Consider the following 22174-nt stretch of genomic DNA (forward strand, 5'->3'; position numbering starts at 1 on the left):
TGTTGGATGAATTTGGTTCCAATGTGTTCATTAACCAATTCAATGAAAACACTCTGTCCGTTTTATAAGAATTTGTAGGGTTCTTCTTTACATAAAATAGACAGAGACCAGTCATCAACATTAACCAATAGTGTTTATTCTCGAGAGCTCTGGTCATAATACCATGTACATTGGTTTATATACCTCACATTTCATCATAAATGTCCCTCCTCCTCTCAGATACAATGACAATATAGTTCACAAGCCTTCTCACATTGTCTGCCACCTGTTAAATAATCTGCTACAAGCCAAAGGTCTCTCCCCTTCCTGGGTGGGGACAGAATGTATGGTTTGTCCTCTGAGGAAAGGGAGGGTTCTCTCCATCGAGTGGTCTTGGTACCTGATAACCAGCCTGTGGACAGCAGGACAAACAGCAGCAGCAGCCAAAGTATTTAGAATGGAACCAATAGCAAAGTCCCAAAAGTACAATGGAACCAAAAGCATTGTCCCAAAAGTAAAATGCAGCCAATAGATTAGTCTCAAAAGTACAAGAAAAGGTTCACTCATTATTTGTAAAACCAGAGAGTCATTCTGATGTACTATCTTTGGTGAAACGTAGCTAAACCTCACAATAAATCAATATTAGATGTACAGTGCCTTGCGAAAGTATTCGGCCCCCTTGAACTTTGCGACCTTTTGCCACATTTCAGGCTTCAAACATAAAGATAAAAACTGTATTTTTTTGTGAAGAATCAACAACAAGTGGGACACAATCATGAAGTGGAACGACATTTATTGGATATTTCAAATTTTTTTAACAAATCAAAAACTGAAAAATTGGGCGTGCAAAATGATTTAGAATGTAGAACTCTTGATACTCTCTATCTCCGAACATTTACAGTAGAGAACATAGAGAGTATCAGAGTTCTACATTGGTTTTGTATTGAAGTCATTGTACCCATTGGAGGACGAAAACTAGCTGTCCTCCGGTTACACCATGGTGCTAACTTACAAAGTGCTGTTGAGGCTACAATAGACATTCATTGGAAAGCAGCTGTTTAAGTGAAAAGAAATACTGGCCGTGCTTATACAGCTGAATACCCTTCACTGGAGAAGCACACAAAGGGATAAACAAGAGTAATTTCAGTAAATATAAATCATATTTCTGAGGTTAATAAGACAACTAAGCAGCACTGCCTCTGTGTTTGAGTAATCAACTCGACAGTAAGATGTGATTATTTGAATCAGCTGTGTAGTGCTTGGGCAAAAACCAAAACGTTCACACCTTGGGGTCCCCAGGACTGAGTTTAGGAAACACTGGCCGAGCCTCTCATGGTTATGTGGTTCAATGGTCCCATCATGTGCCCAATTTCCAGAAATACAAGAAACAAGAGCAGAGTGGAAATAGTCATGAGATGATGTATTAATCGTTTTGATCTTATTTACAACATGATGCTTATATTGTATTGACACTCAAACCACACTATAAAAACTGCAAAGTATCTAAAATAGGTAATAATGAACATGTGATGATAAAACAAGTGATGTGATCATGTGTCTAATAGGCAGAAATAACAGCTGAGTGGAAATAGTTACGAATCAATGTATTATTATTATTCCAAGATATTGAGCCCTGCCCATGTCTCTTTGCTTAATAAAGGGTTATCTTTTGTGCCTACAACCCAGTGCAACGATTGATGTTTTGATGTAGACATGTTAAAGTTTTTTAGAAACATCTGTTTAAGGGAATACTTTAGCTCCCCTAATTCTGACACTTCTATTGAACCAGTAGGTTGCTCTCCTGCACATACTCCGACTCCTTTTAGAAGCAAGAGTTATTTTATACCTCCAGCCAATCGCAATCACTCTATCGAGACATATTGCAGACTTGTGGAAGAAGATGTTGGACATCTCCTTAAGAATAAACAGGGGTCCAAATCTTTCCATAATTTACCTGAGGATGAAAAACAAGCTTTGCTTGATTTACAATCCGATACGTCAGTACTTATTCGTCCTGCAGATAAGGGTGGGTTGTAGTCATGGATAGGACAGTTTATGTATGTATGAATCAATGTATTGTTAGTTGATCAAATAATCAGAGTATTTATTGTCTTAAATGTTGATCTTATTTACAACATGATGCTTCTACTGTATTGACACTAAACTGTAACAACTGAAACGGTAAACATGTATTTAACGTATATAAAATACGTAATAATGAAACGTGATGATAAAACACGTGATATCATGACACTGAACAATATAGCATTACGTAATACACAATTATAATTAATTTAAAATGTAAAAAACAGCAAATGTTTAAATGTATGTAATGAACTGATTACATTTAAAATATATATATATATATTATTATAAAATATAAAATAAATAATGTGTAATAATGTCTGACAGCAATACAAAGTAAATCATCATTAAACACATCAGGAGAATCTTAACCCAAAAGCAAAAAATATTAAAAAGCTGTTGTCAATATGATCCATATTAGTTGCAGAGGAAAGTAAGACTATTGATGTTATAAATCCCTATTTGCAAAATTCCATAGAAAAATATCAGGAATATAATCTTAAACTATAGATAGGAAACAGATTGGTACACAAGAAAAAATATGGAAATGGGAAAATCCCATTGAAAAAAAGCAGAAGCATAACCCATCCCATTTATCATCAATATACATAATTATCATAATAAGAAAATAACAAATATACAGTGCCTTGCGAAAGTATTCGGCCCCCTTGAACTTTGCGACCTTTTGCCACATTTCAGGCTTCAAACATAAAGATATAAAACTGTATTTTTTTGTGAAGAATCAACAACAAGTGGGACACAATCATGAAGTGGAACGACATTTATTGGATATTTCAAACTTTTTTAACAAATCAAAAACTGAAGAATTGGGCGTGCAAAATTATTCAGCCCCTTTACTTTCAGTGCAGCAAACTCTCTCCAGAAGTTCAGTGAGGATCTCTGAATGATCCAATGTTGACCTAAATGACTAATGATGATAAATACAATCCACCTGTGTGTAATCAAGTCTCCGTATAAATGCACCTGCACTGTGATTGTCTCAGAGGTCTAAAAGCGCAGAGAGCATCATGAAGAACAAGGAACACACCAGGCAGGTCCGAGATACTGTTGTGAAGAAGTTTAAAGCCGGATTTGGATACAAAAAGATTTCCCAAGCTTTAAACATCCCAAGGAGCACTGTGCAAGCAATAATATTGAAATGGAAGGAGTATCAGACCACTGCAAATCTACCAAGACCTGGCCGTCCCTCTAAACTTTCAGCTCATACAAGGAGAAGACTGATCAGAGATGCAGCCAAGAGGCCCATGATCACTCTGGATGAACTGCAGAGATCTACAGCTGAGGTGGGAGACTCTGTCCATAGGACAACAATCAGTCGTATATTGCACAAATATGGCCTTTATGGAAGAGTGGCAAGAAGAAAGCCATTTCTTAAAGATATCCATAAAAAGTGTTGTTTAAAGTTTGCCACAAGCCACCTGGGAGACACACCAAACATGTGGAAGAAGGTGCTCTGGTCAGATGAAACCAAAATTGAACTTTTTGGCAACAATGCAAGACGTTATGTTTGGCGTAAAAGCAACACAGCTGAACACACCATCCCCACTGTCTAACATGGTGGTGGCAGCATCATGGTTTGGGCCTGCTTTTCTTCAGCAGGGACAGGGAAGATGGTTAAAATTGATGGGAAGATGGATGGAGCCAAATACAGGACTATTCTGGAAGAAAACCTGATGGAGTCTGCAAAAGACCTGAGACTGGGACGGAGATTTGTCTTCCAACAAGACAATGATCCAAAACATAAAGCAAAATCTACAATGGAATGGTTCAAAAATAAACATATCCAGGTGTTAGAATGGCCAAGTCAAAGTCCAGACCTGAATCCAATCGAGAATCTGTGGAAAGAACTGAAAACTGCTGTTCACAAATGCTCTCCATCCAACCTCACTGAGCTCGAGCTGTTTTGCAAGGAGGAATGGGAAAAAATTTCAGTCTCTCGATGTGCAAAACTGATAGAGACATACCCCAAGTGACTTACAGCTGTAATCGCAGCAAAAGGTGGCGCTACAAAGTATTAACTTAAGGGGGCTGAATAATTTTGCACGCCCAATTTTTCAGTTTTTGATTTGTTAAAAAAGTTTGAAATATCCAATAAATGTCGTTCCACTTCATGATTGTGTCCCACTTGTTGTTGATTCTTCACAAAAAAATACAGTTTTATATCTTTATGTTTGAAGCCTGAAATGTGGCAAAAGGTCGCAAAGTTCAAGGGGGGCGAATACTTTCGCAAGGCACTGTATTCCAGCATTTACTCAAAAGTTAAAGTTCATGGTCTGGAAAACCATCTAGATATGGTTGCAAGAGAATAGAGGAGTGAGGCCTGGCTTTGGATTGGAACCGTAGCTCTTCAGTCCAGGATCTGTGGTGGTTCTCTTCAGTCCAGCTTATGTGGTGATTCTCTTCAGTCCAGGATCTGTGGTGGTTCTCTTCAGTCCAGGATCTGTGGTGGTTCTCTTAAGTGGGAGGGTCCCCTCACATTCTGAAAGAATATACTGAGTTAGCAATTTCCACTCCCACTAAAATGTTTATGGACACACACACACACACACACACACACACAAACACACTACTGCCAGGGTGTCATACTCTGGTGACCTGGTCTTCATGTTCAGAGGTGTGTACATGTCACTGTTGGGGTCACTGTTAGGGTCAGGATTGACACTCTGTGGAGAGGAAGAGAGAGAGAGTGAGAAAGAGAGAGGGAAAGATATATATAGAGAGAGTAGGAGAGGGAGAGAGAGAGGAAATGCATGTGTTCTTTGAAACACAACTTTCCATAATTTTCTCTAAACACATTCAAGTACTGTATAAAACACACACACACTGACAAACAATCAAAATGTATTATAAGAGACTTACTGCCAGAGTGTCATAGTCAGGGGACATGGTCCTCATGTTCAGACCTGTGTACGTGTCACTGTTACAGTCAGGACGGACACTCTGTGGAGAGAGAGAGAGAGAGAGAGAGAGAAAGAGAGAGCGAGAGAGAAAGAGAGAGAGAGAGAGAGAGAGAGAGAGAGAGAGAGAAAGAGAGAGCGAGAGAGAAAGAGAGAGCGAGAGAGAAAGAGAGAGAGCGAGAGAGAGAGAGAGAGAGAGAGAGAGAGAGAGAGAGAGAGAGAGAGAGAGAGAGAAAACAATGAAAATAGTATGACAGAGACTGTAGTGACACAGTAAATTAGTTGTAACTCAGGGTTTCCCAAACTCGGAGCTGGGGCTCCCTCTGGGTGCACGTTTTGTTTTGTGCCCTAACACTACACGGGGGGGGGGGGTCCTGGTGTAACTGATAACTGATATAATCACCTGTGTGTCTGTTGTCGCATCACTTCCTCCTGTGAAACTCCTGTAAAGATGGACAGAGTGAGTTCTGCTTTCTACTGACCTCTAGTGGAAGTTGATGTGTTACTAATACAGTTTAGCAGTTAAGGGCGTTGAGCCAATAAATAAATTTATGAATGAATTAAGTTAGTAACAAATCAGAGTGCTAAGGTGAAAGAATAATACAAATATCAGTTTTCCTTCTTTACTCACCTGAACCACATGAGTCCAGAGAGACAGATGATGAGAACCAGAACCACCACTATGATTCCTACAGCTGCAGTCACAACTGAGGTCTGTTTCCCTAATAGATGAAATGGATGACATGATGACATGTTATTATGAAGTGAAAATGATTGATGATTGTTTTTCTACCTTCTCATTCAAACACTGAGCTGTACTTTACTCACACTTCACATCCATGTTGATGGTCCTAGACCTGTCTGTCCCCATCTCATTCTGGGACACACAGTAGTACTCTCCAGTGTCAGATGACTGGATTTGATTGAAGACATGTTGTGGTCCTGTCATACTCTGATAGTCACCTCCATTCTTCTTGTACCAGGTGTATTTGTCCACAGGTGGGTTGGCATCACTGCTGCAGGTCAGAGTCACTGAACTGCCCTCCACTATTTCACCAGAGGGACTGACTGACACTGAGGTGTTCTTCGGTTTATCTGATGTAAATTACCAAATATTTTATCAAAGTAATATTATCAATGCGTAAAACAATGTTTTTGTTCTAAAATGATTGATAAAGTAAGAGCTTTTGCCTGAGTGCATGATACTAGCTGAGTAGAATACTATACTATTGTACTGTACTCACACACTGCAGGAGAGCTGAGATCCTCATGGCCTTTTACAGTACAGGAGTAACTGTCTGCATCCTCACTGCTGATGGAGTACATGGGGGAGGAGTCCTCTTTTATAGGTTGTCTGTTCCTGTACCAGATGTAGGTGGGGTTGTCAGTCAGAGTACAGGTGGTGATACAGGTCAGTGTCTTCTGTCCCTCTGCAGCAGGAGTCACCTTCACCTGCAGACCTGAAACAATATGTATAAAACCACATACACCTCTGTGTTAACAGGATGGTTAATATATTTATCCTGTAATTCATTATGATTTACAGTTGTATCATACAGGGTAGTATTTATTACCTGTGACAGACAGAGTTGTTCCTGGGAAACTATGACCCCATTCAAAGCTGTGAGTTTTAAAAGTGAAGCGATACTCAGCTGAGTCCTCCTCTCTCAGATCTGTGATTCTCAGGATGAAGGGAACTCTGTATGTTCCAGTGTACTCCACACGACCTGCATACCCTGGGTCTCTGGTTAGGTCTTCAGGGGTCGACTTATCACTTCTAAACCAGAATGATGATGTTGTGTAATAATAACCAACATAAGTACAGGATATGTCCACTGTTGACCCCTTCAAGACACAGATTCTCCTCTTGGTGTAAGTCACTCTGTTGCAGCTCTGACCCTGAACACCTGAAACACAGTGACATAACAAGAGGACAACTGGATTCTATTCTCAGTTCTTTCTAGAAGTTCTCATAGTGAAACCGACACACACACAGGTTATACAGTATTGTTAGTTAAATAAACACTCACACACGGCAGGAGAGTGGAGACCCTCATGGCCTTTTACAGCACAGGAGTAACTGTCTCCAGCATTAGAGAAGACTGAATAGAGGGACGTCTTCTCAGTTATAACCTGTCCGTTCTTGTACCAGATGTAGGTGGGGTTGTCAGTCAGAATACAGGTGGTGATACAGGTCAGTGTCACCCAATTTGGCGAAGTTTTAGAACTTACCTTCACCTGCAGAGCTGGAGTAGATCACAACATTAAAACCCTGAATCACCTGTTCTCTAGTTTAGTCACATGATGCAAGACATTCTCAAACACATTTCATTCTTTTATTGTATATATACAAATCCACTTTCTAGACCTAAATGGACAGTAGATATTGGTTCAACAGACAAGCAGTATAAAGCATGTTACTGTACCTGTTACAGACAGAGTGACTCCAGGATCACCATAATAATCCCCTCCTTTCTGATCTGTTAATAATCTGAACCTGTATGTAGCTGAGTCTCTCTCTCTCAGGTCTGTGATTTTCAGGGTACAGTCTTTCTTCTTATCTCCATGATACTCCAGACGACCTGCATACTCTGGGTCCTGACCTAGATCTTTAGGTTCTTTACCAGCCTCCATTTTAGTGAACCAGAAGGTTGTTGTGACTGTATAACCACTGGGATATGTGTGAGAGCAGGTCAGATCCACTGTTGACCCCTTCAAGGTACAGATTCTCTGAGTGGTGTAAGTCACACTCCAGCCATCCTGACCCAGTACCACTGAAACACAGTCACACAACACAATGGCATCAGAATGAAGACAAGGTATATTGGCTCACATTGACAGTACGGTTTGTCCACACTTTGTTGCCATAGTTCCTGAGTTGAGTGTGAATGGAAACCACAGATAAGCATCACTCAGTGAGGTGTGAAAGATAACTATTTAAAGTGAAGTGGAAACTCCTAACAGAACACACTTGAATAATATAATGATTCTTATCCTTTTATAAATATCTGTAGACTGATAAACAGAGCAACTAAAAGATAAGAATGAGACCATACCTGCTACAGACCAGAGAAAGACCACCAACACACTTCCTGCTGTTCTCAAGGCCATTGTTGTATCTCCCACCCTGCAGTCTTAGAAACATAAACAACAACTCACTCTATAGCTGGTGAATAACTACATACATACCCTCAGGGGGGCAGCAGGTAGGGCTCTAGTCAAAAGTAGTGCACTCTATAGCTGGTGAATAACTACATACATACCATCAGGGGGGCAGCAGGTAGGGCTCTAGTCAAAAGTAGTGCACTCTATAGCTGGTGACTAACTACATACATACCCTCAGGGGGGCAGCAGGTAGGACTCTAGTCAAAAGTAGTGCACTCTATAGCTGGTGAATAACTACATACATACCATCAGGGGGGCAGCAGGTAGGGCTCTAGTCAAAAGTAGTGCACTCTATAGCTGGTGAATAACTACATACATACCATCAGGGGGGCAGCCGGTAGGGCTCTAGTCAAAAGTAGTGCACTCTATAGCTGGTGAATAACTACATACAAACCATCAGGGGCAGCAGGTAGGGCTCTAGTCAAAAGTAGTGCACTCTATAGGGAATATGGTGTCATTTGGGATGCAGAATAACAACACATCATCATCACAGCCTTGAAAGGATGGTGTGTAAATAACATCCATCATAATAGTTTGGTAATATGGTGTGTCAGCGGTATCGGCAGGTAGCATAGCGGTTATGAACGTTGGGCCAGTAACTGAAAATTACTGGTTCAAATCCCGGACCTGACAAGGTGGAAAAATCTGCCATTTTGAGCAAGGCAGTTACCACCAGCTTGAATGAGAACTCCTATCCCCAAGCTGTGAGGATAAACAACAAGTCACACATATCTTTTATATCATCATTATATGATAGTGTTCGTATTCACCAAGTGCCCCAGAGTAGGATCTAGTTTTCCATTTAGATCATAATTATATGGACCAGGAGGACCTGATCCTAGATCAGCACTCCAAGTCTGAGACCCTTGAGTACATGACTTACGGCTAAAAACAAAAAAACATATTTCAAGATCTCAAGAGTACTTACAGACTGAAGGGGAGAGGTCTTGTACAGTGAGTTAACTGACTGGTAGTGAGTGGGAACTGCTAGTGTGTCAGTTCTGTGGTTGATACATATTTATAGCAACTGACTGTCCTTTCCTTCCTCTTTATGGATGATGACCATAACAGCACATCAGAATGTGTTTACTATAGTCTACTATTTAGAATGTTTATAATATATTAGAATGTGTTTACTATAGTCTACTATTTAGAATGTTTATAATATATTAGAATGTGTTTACTATAGCCTACTATTTAGAATGTTTATAATATATTAGAATGTGTTTACTATAGTCTACTATTTAGAATGTTTATAATATATTAGAATGTGTTTACTATAGCCTACTATTTAGAATGTTTATAATTGTCACGCCCTGGTCTTAGTATTCTGTGTTATCTTTATTATTTTGGTTAGGCCAGGGTGTGACATGGGTGATTTATTTGGTTTGTTTTGTCTAGAGGTTTTGTAGTTTATGGGATTGTGTTTAGTTAAGTAGTCTAGGAAAGTCTATGGTTGCCTAGAGTGGTTCTCAATCAGAGGCAGGTGTTTTTCGTTGTCTCTGATTGGGAACCATATTTAGGCAGCCATATTCTTTGGGTATTTCGTGGGTGATTGTTTCCTGTCTTTGTGTTTCTTGCACCAGATAGGGCTGTTTCGGTTTTTCACGTTACGTTTTGTAAATTGTTTGTATTTTTCATCTTTCATTAAATATCTATGAAGATAACCACGCTGCATTTTGGTGCTCCTCTCTTTCACCAGAAGAAAACCATGACAATAATATCTTAGAATGTGTTTACTATAGTCTACTATTTAGAATGTTTATAATATATTAGAATGTGTTTACTATAGTCTACTATTTAGAATGTTTATAATATATTAGAATGTGTTTACTATAGTCTACTATTTAGAATGTTTATAATATATTAGAATGTGTTTACTATAGTCTACTATTTAGAATGTTTATAATATATTAGAATGTGTTTACTATAGTCTACTATTTAGAATGTTTATAATATATTAGAATGTGTTTACTATAGTCTACTATTTAGAATGTTTATAATATATTAGAATGTGTTTACTATAGTCTACTATTTAGAATGTTTATAATATATTAGAATGTGTTTACTATAGTCTACTATTTAGAATGTTTATAATATATTAGAATGTGTTTACTATAGTCTACTATTTAGAATGTTTATAATATATTAGAATGTGTTTACTATAGTCTACTATTTAGAATGTTTATAATATATTAGAATGTGTTCACTATAGTCTACTATTTAGAATGTTTATAATATATTAGAATGTGTTTACTATAGCCTACTATTTAGAATGTTTATAATATATTGGAATGTGTTTACTATAGTCTACTATTTAGAATGTTTATAATATATTAGAATGTGTTTACTATAGTCTACTATTTAGAATGTTTATAATATATTAGAATGTGTTTACTATAGTCTACTATTTAGAATGTTTATAATATATTAGAATGTGTTTACTATAGTCTACTATTTAGAATGTGTTTAATATATTAGAATGTATTTACTATAGTCTACTATTTAGAATGTGTTTAATATAGTCTACTATTTAGAATGTTTATAATATATTAGAATGTGTTTACTACAGCCTACTATTTAGAATGTGTTTAATATATTAGAATGTATTTACTATAGTCTACTATTTAGAATGTGTTTACTATAGTCTACTATTTAGAATGTTTATAATATATTAGAATGTGTTTACTATAGTCTACTATTTAGAATGTGTTTAATATATTAGAATGTATTTACTATAGTCTACTATTTAGAATGTGTTTAATATAGTCTACTATTTAGAATGTTTATAATATATTAGAATGTGTTTACTATAGCCTACGATGTGGAATGTTTATAATATATTAGAATGTGTTCACTATAGTCTACTATTTAGAATGTTTATAATATATTAGAATGTGTTTACTACAGCCTACTATTTAGAATGTTTATAATATATTAGAATGTGTTTACTATAGCCTACTATTTAGAATGTTTATAATATATTAGAATGTGTTTACTATAGCCTACTATTTAGAATGTTTATAATATATTAGAATGTGTTTACTATAGCCTACTATTTAGAATGTTTATAATTGTCACGCCCTGGTCTTAGTATTCTGTGTTATCTTTATTATTTTGGTTAGGCCAGGGTGTGACATGGGTGATTTATTTGGTTTGTTTTGTCTAGAGGTTTTGTAGTTTATGGGATTGTGTTTAGTTAAGTAGTCTAGGAAAGTCTATGGTTGCCTAGAGTGGTTCTCAATCAGAGGCAGGTGTTTTTCGTTGTCTCTGATTGGGAACCATATTTAGGCAGCCATATTCTTTGGGTATTTCGTGGGTGATTGTTTCCTGTCTTTGTGTTTCTTGCACCAGATAGGGCTGTTTCGCTTTTTCATGTTACGTTTTGTAAATTGTTTGTATTTTTCATCTTTCATTAAATATGTATAAAGATAACCACGCTGCATTTTGGTGCTCCTCTCTTTCACCAGAAGAAAACCATGACAATAATATCTTAGAATGTGTTTACTATAGTCTACTATTTAGAATGTTTATAATATCTTACAATGTGTTTACTATAGCCTACTATTTAGAATGTTTATAATATATTAGAATGTGTTTACTATAGCCTACTATTTAGAATGTTTATAATATATTAGAATGTGTTTACTATAGTCTACTATTTAGAATGTTTATAATATCTTACAATGTGTTTACTACAGCCTACTATTTAGAATGTTTATAATATATTAGAATGTGTTTACTATAGTCTACTATTTAGAATGTTTATAATATATTAGAATGTGTTCACTATAGTCTACTATTTAGAATGTTTATAATATATTAGAATGTGTTTACTATAGTCTACTATTTAGAATGTTTATAATATATTAGAATGTGTTCACTATAGTCTACTATTTAGAATGTTTATAATATATTAGAATGTGTTTACTACAGCCTACTATTTAGAATGTTTATAATATATTAGAATGTGTTTACTATAGTCTACTATTTAGAATGTTTATAATATATTAGAATATGTTCACTATAGTCTACTATTTACAATGTTTATAATATATTAGAATGTGTTTACTATAGTCTACTATTTAGAATGTTTATAATATATTAGAATGTGTTTACTATAGTCTACTATTTAGAATGTTTATAATATATTAGAATGTGTTTACTATAGCCTACTATTTACAATGTTTATAATATATTAGAATGTGTTTACTATTTACAATGTTTATAATATCTTAGAATGTGTTTACTATAGTCTACTATTTAGAATGTTTATAATATATTAGAATGTGTTTACTATAGCCTACTATTTAGAATGTTTATAATATATTAGAATGTGTTTACTATAGTCTACTATTTAGAATGTGTTTAATATATTAGAATGTGTTTACTATAGTCTACTATTTAGAATGTTTATAACATATTAGAATGTGTTTACTATAGTCTACTATTTAGAATGTGTTTAATATATTAGAATGTGTTTACTATAGTCTACTATTTACAATGTTTATAATATATTAGAATGTGTTGCCTTGCCCCTCTCAGTTCTACATGGAACAGGTCAAAGTTCTATATATATTTATTATGTATCTTAGCCTTATTTTACCAGGTAAGATGACTGAGAAAACATTGTCATTTTCAGCAACAACCTGGGGAATATTTAAAAGGGGGATGAATGAACCAATTAAATCTGGGGATGACATGAGGGCCAGATTGTGAATTTTAGCAGTGAACATCAGGGTTAACACACCTAGTCTTACAATAAGTGCCATGGGATCTTTAGTGACCACAGAGATTCAGAACACCAATTTAATGTCCCATCCAAAAGACAGCACTACACAGGGCAATGTCCCCAATCACTACCATGGGACATTGGGATGTATATATTTTTAAACCAGATGAAGGGGTGCCTCCTTCTGGCTCTCCAACACCACTTCCAGTAGCTTCTGGTCTCCCATCCAGGGACTGATCAGGGTGAACGCTGCTTAGCTTCAGGAGTAAGCTAGCAGTGGGATGCAGGGTGGTGTGCTGCTATAAGTTGGACAGTTCCATGGACTTGTAAGTAATCATTTCATGGTAAGGTCTACACCTTCCATTAGATTTTCCTTCTATTCTACAAACCCATTCAATTTACACTCCTCATCAGCTGCATCAAAGTGGTACTGAAGGTTTCAGTGTTCTAGACTAGAGCTCCCCCTACTGGCATCTCAACATTACTGCACCATCCTAATAATAATGCCCTCAATAATGTTGGACTAATAACAACATTACAAACTGACAATACATCAGATAGAATGGTGAAACACAACACTGGCTACTTGACAAAGTCACATTTAAGGACACAACCACTGATGTCTGTAGTACTACAACATACCACTATCATATTATGTTACACTGTTGACCCTTGTGTACAGTACTGGTAGTAGCATTAGTTAGCAGAGACATAAGTATCATCATCACCATAGCCTGCTGTATTGACTGCTGCTGTCCATATTTTGTATAGTCTAATGTAGCCTGTTATCCATATATAGTCTAATGTAGCCTGTTATTCATATATAGTCTAATGTAGCCTGTTATTCATATATAGTCTAATGTAGCCTGTCATCCATATATAGTCTAATGTAGCCTGTTATTCATATATAGTCTAATGTAGCCTGTTATCCATATATAGTCTAATGTAGCTTGCTATTCATATATAGTCTAATGTAGCCTGTTATCCATATATAGTCGAATGTAGCCTGTTATCCATATATAGTCTAATGTAGCCTGTTATACATATAGTCTAATGTAGCCTGCTATCCATATATATATATATATACATAAAGTTGAAGTCGGAAGTTTACATACACCTTAGCGAAATACATTTATACTCAGTTTTTCACAATTCCTGACATTTAATCCTAATAAAAATTATTTTAGGTCAGTTAGGATCACCACTTTCTTGTGAAATGTCAGAATAATAGTAGGGGGATTGATTTTTTTCAGCTTTTATTTATTTAATCACATTCCTAATGGGTCAGAAGTTTACATACACTCAATTAGTATTTGTTAGCATTTTCTTTAAATTGTTTAACTTGGGTCAAACATTTCGGTTAGCCTTCCACAAGCTTCCCACAATAAGTTGGGTGAATTTTGGCCCATTCCTCCTGACAGAGCTGGTGTAACTGAGTCAGGTTTGTAGGCCTCCTTGCTCGCGCACGCTTTTTCAGTTCTGCCCACAAATATTCTATAGGATTGAGGTCAGGGCTTTGTGATAGACACTCCAATACCTCGACTGTGTTGTCCTTAAGCCATTTTGCAACAACATTGGAAGTATGTTTGGGGTCATTGTTCATTTGGAAGACCCATTTGCGACCAAGCTATAACTTGACTGATGTCTTGAGATATTGCTTCAATATATCCACATAATTTTCCTGCTTCGTGATGCTATCTATTTTGTGAAGTGCACCAGTCCCTCCTGCAGCAAAGCACCACCACAACATGATGCTGCCACCCCAATGCTTAACGGTTGGGATGGTGTTCTTCGGCTTGCAAGCCTCCGCTGTTTCCCTCCAAACATAACAATGGTCATTATGGCCAAACAGTACTATTTTTGTTTAATCAGACCAAAAAGTACAATCTTTGTCCGCATGTGCAGTTGCAAACCGTAGTCTGGCTTTTTTATGGTGGTTTTGGAGCAGTGGCTTCCTCCTTGCTGAGTGGCCTTTCAGGTTATGTCGATATAAGACTAGTTTTACTTTGGATATAGATACATGTGTACCTGTTGTTTGCTGTTGTTCCGGGATTGATTTGCACTTTTCGCACCAAAGTACGTTCATCACTAGGAGACAGAACGCGTCTCCTTCCTGAGCAGTATGACTGCTGCGTGGTCCCATGGTTTCTATACTTGCGTACTATTGTTTGTACAGATGAACGTGGTACCGTCAGGCTTTCGGAAATTGCTCCCAAGGATGAACCAGACTTGTGGAGGTCTACAACTTTTTTCTGAGGTCTTTTGATTTTCCCATGATGTCAAGCAAAGAGGCACTGAGTTTGAAGGTAGGCCTGGAAATACATCCACAGGTACACGTCCAATTGACTCAAATGATGTCAATTAGCCCATCAGAAGCTTCTAAAGCCATGACATAATTTTTGGGAATTTTCCAAGCTGTTAACTTAGTGTATGTAAACTTCTGACCCGCTGGAATTTGAAACAGTGAATTTTAAGTGAAATAATCTGTCTGTAAACAATTTTTGTAAAAATGACTTGTGTCATGCACAAAGGAGATGTCCTAACCGACTGTCCAAAACTATAGTTTGCTGAAAAGAAATGTGTGGAGTGGTTGAAAAACAAGTTTTAATGACTCCAATGTGTATTTAAACTCCTTACTTCAACTGTATATTTGTAGTCTAATGTACCAATACTACTCCTAAACACAACCCACCATCACTGTGTCTCATGTTAATACTACTCCTAAACACAACCCACCATCACTGTGTCTCATGTTAATACTACTCCTAAACACAACCCACCATCACTGTGTCTCATGTTAATACTACTCCTAAACACAACCCACCATCACTGTGTCTCATGTTAATACTACTCCTAAACACAACCCACCATCACTGTGTCTCATGTTAATACTACTCCTAAACACAACCCACCATCACTGTGTCTCATGTTAATACTACTCCTAAACACAACCCACCATCACTGTGTCTCATGTTAATACTACTCCTAAACACAACCCACCATCACTGTGTCTCATGTTAATACTACTCCTAAACACAACCCACCATCACTGTGTCTCATGTTAATACTACTCCTAAACACAACCCACCATCACTGTGTCTCATGTTAATACTACTCCTAAACACAACCCACCATCACTATGTCTCATGTTAGTACTACTCCTAAACACAACCCACCATCACTATGTCTCATGTTAATACTACTCCTAAACACAACCCACCATCACTATGTCTCATGTTAGTACTACTCCTAAACACAACCCACCATCACTGTGTCTCATGTTAGTACTACTCCTAAACACAACCCACCATCACTGTGTCTCATGTTAATACTACTCCTAAACACAACCCACCATCACTGTGTCTCATGTTAATACTACTCCTAAACACAACCCACCATCACTGTGTCTCATGTTAATACTACTCCTAAACACAACCCACCATCACTGTCTCATGTTAATACTACTCCTAAACACAACCCACCATCACTGTGTCTCATGTTAATACTACTCCTAAACACAACCCACCATCACTGTGTCTCATGTTAATACTACTCCTAAACACAACCCACCATCACTGTGTCTCATGTTAATACTACTCCTAAACACAACCCACCATCACTGTGTCTCATGTTAATACTACTCCTAAACACAACCCACCATCACAGTGTCTCATGTTAATACTACTCCTAAACACAACCCACCATCACTGTGTCTCATGTTAATACTACCCCTAAACACAACCCACCATCACTGTGTCTCATGTTAATACTACTCCTAAACACAACCCACCATCACTGTGTCTCATGTTAATACTACTCCTAAACACAACCCACCATCACTGTGTCTCATGTTAATACTACTCCTAAACACAACCCACCATCACTGTGTCTCATGTTAATACTACTCCTAAACACAACCCACCATCACAGTGTCTCATGTTAATACTACCCCTAAACACAACCCACCATCACTGTGTCTCATGTTAATACTACTCCTAAACACAACCCACCATCACTGTCTCTCATGTTAATACTACTCCTAAACACAACCCACCATTTGAACTCACACACACACACACCAACACACACCAAACACCACACGTGCACACACACACACACACACACACACACACACACACACACACACACACACACACACACACACACACACACACACACACACACACACACACACACACACACACACACACACACAGTTATTCTTTACCCTGTTATACTTTGACAGTGAACATGACCCTATTGAATGGAGATCTGGGTGTTACTGGTAAACTCTACTGATCATGTTTTAAACATGTAAATGAATAAACTGATCTAAACTAACCACATGAAACCACAGTCCAGGGTCAGTATTCACAAAGTGTATCAGAGTAGGAGAGCTGATCTGGGATCAGTTTAGCCTTTTAGATCATAATTATATGGACCATCTGAGACACTTTATGAATACAGGCCCTGATGTAACAACCAAAACACAGTTCAATATAAACCAACAAGTACAAAGATACAGTAAGTCATGTGATGTTTGGCTAAAAACATCAACACTAAAACTATATTTCAAGATATTGTCAAGTGTACTTACAGAGTGAAGTGAAGAGTGAAGTGAAGAGGAGAGGTCTTGAACAGTGAGTCAACTTATTGTCACTGCGTGGAAACAAGAAGTAGTCTACTGTAAGTATTAGTAGAAGCAGGCGTAACCGGTGTGAGTTCTGTGGTTGATACATTTTAAAGTAGCCTAGTCAGGGCATTAACATGCAGGAACAGCATGTCACAAAAGGGATGTTACTGTATCTAAATAGAAAATGGTCTAAAGTCAGAATACTGTAGTTGCATTTCTTTATTTGAGGAGTGGACCTACATGTTTTACAAGAGACAAAATGTGACCCATTCCCATCACTCCTCATCAGCTGGTACTGAAGGTTCCAGAACAGATGAAAGGGGAGTATCTTTGGTACCAGTGTTCTAGACTAGAGCTCTCCCTACTGACATCTCAACATTACTGCAGCTTCCAGGCTTCACATGTCCCTACTAGTCCGATGAAAATATACAAAATAGAAGGTAAAATAATGCTGTGGTGCGCACGGTGTCTCCAGTGCGGGTGCATAGCCCGGTGCGGTACATACCAGCTCCTCGTATTGGCCGGGCTAGAGTGGGCATCGAGCCAGGTAAGGTTGGGCAGGCTCGGTGCTCAAGAGCTCCAGTGCGCCTGCACGGTCCGGTCTATCCAGTACCACCTTCACGCACCAGCCCTCCGGTGGCAGCTCCCCGCACCAGGCTTCCTGTGCGTGTCCTCGGCCCAGTACCACCAGTGCCAGCAGCACGCATCAGGCCTACAGTGCGCCTCGCTTGTCCAGCGCTGCCAGAGCCTTCCTCCTCTCCAGCGCTGCCGGAGTCTCCCGCCTGTTTAGCGCTGCCAGAGCCTTCCGCCTCTACAGCGCTGCCGGAGTCTCCCGCCTGTTCAGCGCTGCCAGTCTGCTAGGAGCAGCCAGAGCTGCAAGTCTGCAAGGAGCAGCCAGAGCTGCCAGCCTGCAAGGAGCTGCCAGCCTGCAAGGAGCTGCCAGTCAACATGGAGCTGCCAGAGCCGCCAGTCAGCATGGAGCTGCCAGAGCCGCCAGTCAGCATGGAGCTGCCAGAGCCGCCAGTCAGCATGGAGCAGCCAGAGCCGCCAGTCAGCACGGAGCAGCCAGAGCCGCCAGTCAGCATGGAGGAGCCAGAGCCGCCAGTCAGCATGGAGCAGCCAGAGCCGCCAATCTGCCAGGATCCGCCAGTCAGCCAGGATCTGCCAGAACCGCCAGCCAGCCAGGATCTGCCAGAGCCAACTACCTGCCTGAGCTTCCTCTCAGTGCTGAGCTTCCTCTCAGTGCCGAGCTACCCCTCAGTGCCGAGCTACCCCTCAGTCCCGAGCTGCCCCTCAGTCCCGAGCTGCCCCTCAGTCCCGAGCTGCCCCTCAGTCCCGAGCTGCCCCTCAGTCCAGTGGGGTCCTTGGTGAGGGCTAATAGGCCAAGGTCGTCAGCGAGGGTCGCCTATCTGAGGACGCGAGGAAAATGGACTAAGAGATTGTTGGAGTGGGGTCCACGTCCCGCGCCGGAGCCGCCACCGTGGACAGACGCCCACCCGGACCCTCCCCTATGGGTTTAGGTGTGCGGCCGGGAGTCCACACCTTGGGGGGGGGGGGGGGGGGGGGTTCTGTCACGCCCTGGTCTTAGTATTTTGTGTTTTCTTTATTTATTTGGTCAGGCCAGTGTGTGACATGGGTTTTTTATGTGGTGTGTTTTGTCTTGGGGTTTTTTCGTACGTATTGGGATTGTGGCTTAGTGGGGTTTTCTAGGTAAGTCTATGGTTGCCTGAAGTGGTTCTCAATCAGAGGCAGGTTTTTATCGTTGTCTCTGATTGGGAACCATATTTAGGCGGCCATATTCTTTGAGTGTTTCGTGGGTGATTGTTCCAGTCTCTGTGTTTTTTTGTGCACCAGTATAAGCTGTTAGGTTTTCTCGTTACATTTATTGTTTTGTTAGTTTGTTCATGTGTAGTCTTTATTAAAGTAACATGAATAGAAACCACGCTGCATTTTGGTCCGCCTCTCCTTCGACGGAAGAAAACCCTAACAGAATCACCCACCACAACAGGACCAAGCTTTTGACCCTGTTATACTTTGACAGTGAACATGACCCTATTGAATGGAGATCTGGGTGTTACTGGTAAACTCTACTGATCATGTTTTAAACATGTAAATGAATAAACTGATCTAAACTAAACACATGAAACCACAGTCCAGGGTCAGTATCCACAAAGTGTATCAGAGTAGGAGAGCTGATCTGGGATCAGTTTAGCCTTTTAGATCATAATTATATGGACCATCTGAGACACTTTATGAATACAGGCCCTGATGTAACAACCAAAACACAGTTCAAAATAAACCAACAAGTACAAAGATACAGGAAGTCATGTGATGTTTGGCTAAAAACGTCAAAACTATATTTCAAGATATTGTCAAGTGTACTTACAGAGTGAAGTGAAGGGTAGAGGTCTTGTACAGTTAGTCAACTTACTGTCACTGCGTGGAAACAAGAAGTAGTCTACTTTAAGTGTTAGTAGAATTAGGCGTAGCCTAAGTGTGAGTTCTGTGGTTGATACATTTTAAAAGTAGCCTAGTCAGGGCATTAACATGCAGGAACAGCATGTCACATAAGGGATGTTACTGTATCTAAATAGAAAATGGTCTAAAGTCAGAATACTGTAGTTACATTTCTTTATTTGAGGAGTGGGCCAACATGTTTTACAAGAGACAAAATGTGACCCATTCCCATCACTCCTCATCAGCTGGTACTGAAGGTTCCAGAACAGATGGAAGGGGAGTATCTTTGGTACCAGTGTTCTAGACTAGAGCTCTCCCTACTGACATCTCAACATTACTGCAGCCTCCAGGCTTCATATGTCCCTACTAGTCTGATGAAAATATACAAAATAGAAGGTAAAATAACATTTGAAAATGTAAATATATGTATATATATATATATAGAATAAACCAGGTACGCACGTAAAAACACTGTGTTATTGGGAGTTATATTGAACTGCCGTTTGAATTGAGTGAACTTGTGATCTCAACTAGCTTGTTAGCTACATGAAGTGGCTGTTATTAAGTGATAAACAAGCATTTTTGTGCATCACACAGCTACTCTGAATGTACTGGATTGTGAACAATATGATGCACTGCCGCTGAATTACAGCAAGACCCCATAGTTAGCTAGTGAGCTAGTTAGTTACCTGTCATTTAGCTATCAACATTAGATAGATAGAAACAACAGACAACAGTGAGCTGTCATTATGCCATATTATTTACTTACATAAAATCAACTGCATTGTTAGTTAAGGGCTTGTCATTAACCGTTTCACAGTAAGATCTACTACACCTGTTGTATTCGGTGCATTTGACTAATACAATTTGATTTGATTTGTGTGTTTAGGTGCTGGTCATTGGGGGGGGGGGGGGGTTCTACTAGCTGACATATGGAATTGTTTTAAGGTGGTCGTACCGTGGATCATTTAGCTATTTGATTTTGAATTATAGTACCCCTTTAGGTAAAAAAGGAGAAGGACTAATGTTTGTGAGAGCAGGCAGGTGACTGCAATATAGTCTGCCTGGAACATGCCCCATATTCAACTGTAATTCAATTAAATAATAGCATTTATTTATCCCCTGTTGGGGCAATTACTAGGCACCCTATGGCATCAGGCTGGCAGTGAGTCTCACAATGACATCACAAGGGGTCACATGTCCAGTCACATGACCATACATACCCAGTAAAACACATGATAACAACAGATGTTATCCCCCTTAGTGTCTACAACATGGTCATCATAGAGGAGGTTCACTGGGCAAAGATCCCTTCAACTTCTAATGATGATGTCATTTCCATGTTTCACAGCTCAGGCCGAGGGAGAGGGGGAAGGAAATCAGAGGTGCACTCCTCTTCACTTTGATTGACACTTCACACACTCAGTATATATGTCTAGTGTTCTGTCTGGGATCTGTGGTCTGTGCCAGAGGACTACAAACGGGGTGAACCCCCCCCCCCCCCCATCCACCTTTTAAAGTAGGGACACAGTCCCTCATCCTCTTCCTTAATCTTCATCATTCTCCTCCCTCTCTCATATCCTGTCGCTGCGTGGTGGTCAGGGTTGTCATGGTGAACAGGGTTGCCATGGTTTTCAGTCTCTTCCTCTCTGGTCAGGCTTGTGTTTGAAGCGACACCTGTCACCATAGAAACAGCCAGTGGTCCTCCAGAAGAAACACTCGTCACCATTGATGGGAGCCGTCCTCCTGGTCCTGGGAGAGAGAGAGTCAAACAGTATGAAAACACAAACACCTGCACCTGAGCTCCTGCTTCCTCCTTCCATCACTTTGTACATTTCAAAAGTTAATATGAGATGATTGGTAACACTTTAGAATAACTCATAATGATGTGTTGAATGACAGACGGATGTCTTTACCCTGTGGAGTCGTACTGGGTGTTGAGGCCTATAGAGTTGGTCCTCTGAGGAGAGGGAGGGGTTCTCTGGATCTTGTGGTCTGGGTACCTGATCACCAGCCTGGTGCTCTCCAGCTCCACCCCCTGGAATGGAGGACAAACAGCAGGTGCAGTCCAAATACATACAATGGAACAAATAGCATAGTCCCAAAAGTACAATTGAATAGCATTGTCCCAAAGTACGATGAAACCAATAACATTATATTGGGTTTTATTACCGGCTTGTTTTTCATTTCCCGACAGAAAGGAGT

At 39.3% G+C, this 22174-nt stretch overlaps 1 protein-coding gene across 1 annotated transcript in view; it reads right to left on the reverse strand.

The window, feature by feature from the left end:
- Nucleotides 1-20694, reverse strand: part of LOC118940319 — a 104620-nt gene extending 83926 nt beyond the window's left edge. Inside the window, exons 1-3 of the mRNA XM_036949065.1 lie at nt 19899-20694; nt 17477-17538; nt 8039-8116 (exon numbers count right to left, since the gene is read on the reverse strand). Coding sequence (XP_036804960.1) covers nt 8039-8093 — 55 coding nt within the window. The 5' untranslated portion in view covers nt 8094-8116; nt 17477-17538; nt 19899-20694. The remainder of the gene's footprint in view (nt 1-8038; nt 8117-17476; nt 17539-19898) is intronic.
- Nucleotides 20695-22174: the final 1480 nt, after the last annotated feature.

The sequence above is a fragment of the Oncorhynchus mykiss genome, chromosome 17 (assembly GCF_013265735.2).
Source record: "Oncorhynchus mykiss isolate Arlee chromosome 17, USDA_OmykA_1.1, whole genome shotgun sequence".
Classification (NCBI taxonomy): Eukaryota; Metazoa; Chordata; class Actinopteri; order Salmoniformes; family Salmonidae; genus Oncorhynchus; species Oncorhynchus mykiss.